The sequence below is a fragment of the Nanorana parkeri genome, unplaced genomic scaffold (assembly GCF_000935625.1).
Source record: "Nanorana parkeri isolate BGI_ZX_2015 unplaced genomic scaffold, ASM93562v1 scaffold584, whole genome shotgun sequence".
NCBI classification, from domain to species: domain Eukaryota; kingdom Metazoa; phylum Chordata; class Amphibia; order Anura; family Dicroglossidae; genus Nanorana; species Nanorana parkeri.
In genome coordinates, this window is record NW_017306852.1 from 347,715 (window position 1) to 353,537 (window position 5,823).

A 5,823-nucleotide genomic window follows, 5' to 3' on the forward strand; every position below is an offset into this window, starting at 1 on the left:
CATCTTTTATCTCTCTATTACCTCTCCCTAATGTTTTCTTTCCCTGTTATCCTCTCCAGCGTGTTCTCCCCTCTGTCTCTCTTTCTCTACATATTTTCTTTTCTAATTCTGTGTGGTAGATTTACTAAAGGAGCAGAGTCTACTCACTATATAGGTGAAGTAATGTTCAGTTCCAGTACCCAAAGGAATAAAATAAAGTGACAGGATATTTGCACACACAGCACTGGACTATTAAAGTGCACACAGCTTCACTTTATTCCTTCTGGGGCATTTACTAAAGCAGACAACTTGGAGGTTGAGCTTCACATGCAGTTTTACTTGATTGATAAGCTCTGTAAATATTTATTTTGCCAAGTGAAAAGTCTCTGCTCATTTAGTAAATAAACCCCAATAATTATGGAAAATGAGCACTTTCCTTTAGACCATTGGTCTCATGGGGCTAAATGTTAGCCATGGGACCATGGCTATCATTTAGCCATGGGTTCTAATTTTAATAACAGTTTTGCTGAGCTTAGTTAATAAGGTTAAGCTGTGTTCACTTCTATCATCCAATCACCTGCAACAAAAATCCTGTTCTTTTTAATGATCTCCTTGCATGTGAGTATGCAAAGAAAACACGTTATTTACTAAGTTTAGAACACATTATTTGCAAAGTGAACATTCTCTATTCCCTTAGTAAATGAACTCCATCAAGCTAAGCCAACATTCACTTTGCTAAGAGAACAATGTATATTCCATTGGTAAATCGACTATGTTCTCTCTTTGTTTATCTTCCCCCTTTCTCTCTCTTTTTTTTTTTTAATTATTATTAATATTTTAATATTATCATTGCTTTCTTCTACTCATTTCTTATCCTTAAAATCACACTCTAAAATCCTTTCTACAAGGTATATTCACGAATATTTCAAGTATACAGCTTTCAATATTCAAGTAATTACCAAGCCCCTATAGGCAAACCTGCTTTAGATAAAATACAATAACTCTCTCAAAAAAATAAAACACTTCATAACAAATATAGAATTATAATAAAAGACACAGCCTTTTGAAACAATAATTTTATTTAATATTTTGTACTATACTTTGTATGAAATATCTTTTTATTTTTTTTTTTTTAACGGTTATACATTTATACCCCCATTTGTGGTTTACACTGTCGGATACGTAAGTAATATGTGTAACACCTAAACCAAGGAGAATAAAGAAATAAAAGGCAGTGAACTTGGAAATATATCTTGGCAACAGCAGATAAAGCTAAATTCCCTCAGCAGTCTATACACCATACTTGGCCAATCAGAAACTCAATCATCCATTCAAGCATTCACTCTACTTTGTAAGTGTTATCCTTGATAGACTTCCCGTTGCTTGTAGCTGGAGCTATGTTTTCCTTGATTACATAGTTGCATTGTAATGAGGAAACCATGGTTCTGCGGAGGAGGGGTTATGGTGACCATTAGATTGCTATTTGACCATATGTTTCACAGGTGAACATCTACAGCACATCATCCATATGTGACAGATCCCGTGGCTTATTTTCAGCATGTCGTGATTTATTGAAAGTTGAGCCCGCTTCCATTTCCTTCTTGTATTATTATTATTATTGTTATTAGTATTATTATTATTATTATTATTAGTTGGCCCAAGGCCTTTCCTGAGTTTCTTTTGCAAAGAAAAAAAGGGCTCAAGGTTTCTATTTTGCTATTTGAGGATGTAAAGCTGAGGTCCGGTTTTGGCTGTTGTTGCTCACTGTTTGGTAACATTTGGCAAACAAAACACAAAATAAATAATATATCTTTTTTCCACAATCCTAGATGATTAATTTTTTTTGAACGTCACAGAGAACACAACGTCCCCGGAGAACGGATAGATACTTCCTCTAGAAATCCAGCAGGTGGCGATAGTGAGTGCGGATTCCTGAAACTTTGGGTCTACTAGAAGATCCAGGTAAGTAGGGCGGAGAGAGACACCATGAGCAAAGGCAGGATGGCAGTGTGGACGGGTCTGGGGCTGGCTGATCCATTAGATCCACCACACATTTGGAACAAGCTACCTTCAATGTTGAGTTTTTTGGAATCCTTTTTCAGTTTTTCCCACATGTCTGCCGCCCCTTCATGACAATCTGCGAGCACTGTGACAGCACAGACGTGAAATTCATTCCAGTATCTGCAGGGGACATAGGAAAGACACATGGTTAGTTGAACCCTGAGGAAGAGCCAGCTACAGTAAAAGCAGAAGCAATCTGAAGAGTCTTAGCGCAAAATACTGGTTGCTGGATCTAATACTGAACCAGTGGCAATGCTTTCCTAGAAGTAGGTAAATCAGGTGTTCTGAATTTAGTTGCTGCATGCTTGTTTTGGGTCAGGGGCTCAGAAAGTACTAAAGTCAACCATTGACAGGTAACTAACATTTCCAGGAGGTCAGCAAGACAACTTACATATTTTTCACAGTACAGGTGCCTTAAAATCTGCACATGCTCAGTGCGCCGCAACACCTACAAGCATAGACAGTGCTGACCATCAGTCTGGGCACTAGGAGAAAATGCTACTGCAGCTTATTTTAAATCTGACATACATACAGAGGAGAGAATTTATCAAAACTGGAGCAGGCAGAATCTGGAGCAGTTAGCCATAGTAACCAATCATGGAATTTGTTCATTCAAACTTTGAAAATGAAATATAGAAGCTGATTAGTTGCCATGGGCAAATGTTCCAGATTCTGTCTGCTCCAGTTTTGATCAATTCATGTCAGAGAGTTCGGTGCCTACCACTCACTTATGGAATAATACAAATATTAGACCTATGTATACATAACAAGTAAGACTAAATTGCTGGAATTTGGCAAAAATTAAAGCGATGCAAAATTCGTAATTTTTAAGCAGGCATTGGTATATTTTAAAAAACAGTAAAACAACAGTTTGTATATAAACGAAATCACTGTCTAATCTAGAACAAAGGATAGAATTTGGCTGATCATAACCAGCTCCATCAATTTTATTTAGGATCAATTGACCTGTTCAACTGTTGATGCTAAATGTATCTGTCTGCACATACAAAAAATACAGTATATGTGCTTACATTGTATTACAAGTCTTGTTTAAAAAATAGTATTATTACTGTAGTATTATTATTATTATTGTTATAATAATAATAATTATTATTATTATTATCATCATAATTACTACTACTACTACTATTATTGTTATTCTTATTATTGTTGTTATTATTATTATGAATACTATTATTGTTAATATTATTATTATTATTATTATTATTACTATTATTATTATCATTTTGTCCAAGAGTTTATGGCAGTGATGAGCTGAGTTATGTCACAACAGCTACACCATATCGATCGTTTAGAGGATGCACAATTGTAATGACAGCAGAGTCATAGCAGCTGCCATTTTCAGCATCTCCTTTAAACACGTGGGATTCCCATCAATTGAGATTTATCAGCTCCGATCAAACGGCACTCGTGTAGAATTCTGTATGCACGCGTCTATTCCCACAGGGGAACATATATTTAAAATAGATCACTGACCCCGTGCTTCCCTTTAACTGCAGATCTGAATCCAGCTCATGTCTTCCCGACTCCCTCCCCTGTCTTTGTAGGTGTGTATGTGACTCTGTCTGCCAGTGTGTCTGTTTGGTGCACCAAGTGATTGCTTTACCCCAGACAGACCTTTCCTTGTGTTGAAGTAAAGCAGCTCTACAGAGTTGAAATCATGAGAACTGCAAAATTAAAATAAACCCCAACATTGCCACATGCAGTAAATAATGAGATATGCGATGCCAGTAAAAGCATTTCCCACAAGACACCTAGATCAGGCAGATCTTCCTTAAATCCTTGTCATACTCCAAAAACAACATCAATGCTTCCTATTCGTTTGAAACTATTCTGTTGGGTTTCTTGGGTATGATAAAAGATAGGCGATAATAAATGAAATAATCAGATTTTTGTATTATCTATCCTTTCACACACCTGCTGAGACATTGTGCTGAATATATTAAATAAATAGCAGAAATAGTGCAAAAGCTTCATAAATCGTTTGATCATTTATTACTGCAATCAGAAACTGCACGTTCCTTGACTAGTATGTGTGTAAAATCAGGACTGGGGGCATCTGTGTAGAATGTTCTTGGGTATAAATGGGATATATTTACACAAGTCAGATCGTTCTGGGAATGTGAACGCTGGTTGGAGCATCTGCATGTTCAGTCTCTGCAGAGTAATAATGCTGAATTGTGAATGAACATTACCACACTCACAGTCAGCAAGACATATGGAGAAGATATATATTTACAATTTTCCATTTTAGCAAGTCAAAAGTAACTGTCAATTCAGCAGGGGCTTGTGAATATGTAAGATATCTCTCTTGCTGTAAAAAGCGAGTAGCTCATATTTCGTTTAGATATCATTGGCGAATATTGATGCACATTGAGAAATGGGTTTCTGCCATGGATTTGTGCGACAATATAATTTTCAGTCCAAAGGTTTATTGTCGCACACAACCATGACAGACACCCATGTCTCAAAGTGTATTAATATTCGCCAATGATATCCAAACTAAAGGAGTTGAGAATCTTCACACAATAAATTGTGGGCATGTACACTTCAATCATCCAGTCATGATTGAAGACATAAGAATACAGAAATAATACAGAGGAAAGAAGTATCCAGGGATTTGCTTTTCACATGACTGGGCAATTGAAGTGAATATTCACGCAATAGATTGCAAGAAGATCCTCAGGTCCTTTGGTAAATCAGCCTATCTGTGTCTTACTAAAGCTGCCTGCTTGGGAATTTGTACTGTTATGCATTGGATCGTTTTGCAGTAGCAAAAATTAATGTATACATACAGGAACAACCACAATGCATTATGATAAAAGTAGACATGAATGGCAAGATAAGGAAGTCATTCATCTGTCATTCACTGAAAAAAAGAAAGACTTACGAGCAAATGGTGTTGAGGTTTTTCTCTTCGTCCACGCCCTGCGAGTAGGCTTCGATCTGATCGCCCATCGTGAGCATACACTTTGAGAAGCCCTTAAAGACCGCATCACACTTGCCTGCTGCCTTCACCGCCTGCACCAGGTAAGCTGGGAAGAGAGATCAGCACCACGTCAGATGGACAGCTCCATAAGCTTCACAGTCACATCACTGAGCTCTGGGTATTCGCTTTCCAGGTCTCTCCAAACGCCCCATTCACACATACCTTAGTATGGATCACTGTTAACATTAATGCTTCACAACAATTCATATACAAGTCTCTTTAATTCCTAGCTTGCAATCTATTGACAGGCAACATGAATGTATTTTTCATTACTATTCATATTCAGATGCTCAATTATAATCATTTAAATCAGCAGCAGATGTGATAATGCCCAGTGACAAATGAAAGTGTGGACAAAACAAAAATTGTACTCTTCCAAGTTTATAGATATATAACATTGTACCCCATGTAATAATGTAGTTATAAAAGTAATACTGATAGCATATTTACTGTCATCTCACAAAAATAAATGACTTTAATTAGAAATAATGATGTGTAGTAAAATAATCCTGTCCTATTTAAAGGGAAATTAAATATATATTCGCCAATCCAGAAATATAAACGTAGCCCAGCCATTAGCAATAAATAACAGTTTCAATGGGAGATTTAAATATGTTTAACAGAATATTTCTTAGGGGGGTGACTACTGGAATAAGAAATAGCGAGAGATATTCCTCCACAATAGCAATCCCTTGGACTGGACACCTCGATTATACAGCAAATACTGCAGTGTGCACAGACTATAGTAATCCAATGCTGCTGGGTAAGGGGGG

The 5,823-nt window shown here is 36.7% G+C and overlaps 1 protein-coding gene across 1 annotated transcript in view; it reads right to left on the reverse strand.

Annotated features, from left to right (window-relative positions):
* Positions 1-1,089: 1,089 nt before the first annotated feature.
* The window catches only part of NRN1 (neuritin 1), a 9,060-nt gene continuing 4,326 nt past the window's right edge, over positions 1,090-5,823 (reverse strand). Inside the window, exons 2-3 of the mRNA XM_018562558.1 lie at positions 4,952-5,096; positions 1,090-2,160 (exon numbers count right to left, since the gene is read on the reverse strand). Of these exons, the coding sequence (XP_018418060.1) occupies positions 1,929-2,160; positions 4,952-5,096 (377 nt within the window). The 3' untranslated portion in view covers positions 1,090-1,928. The remainder of the gene's footprint in view (positions 2,161-4,951; positions 5,097-5,823) is intronic.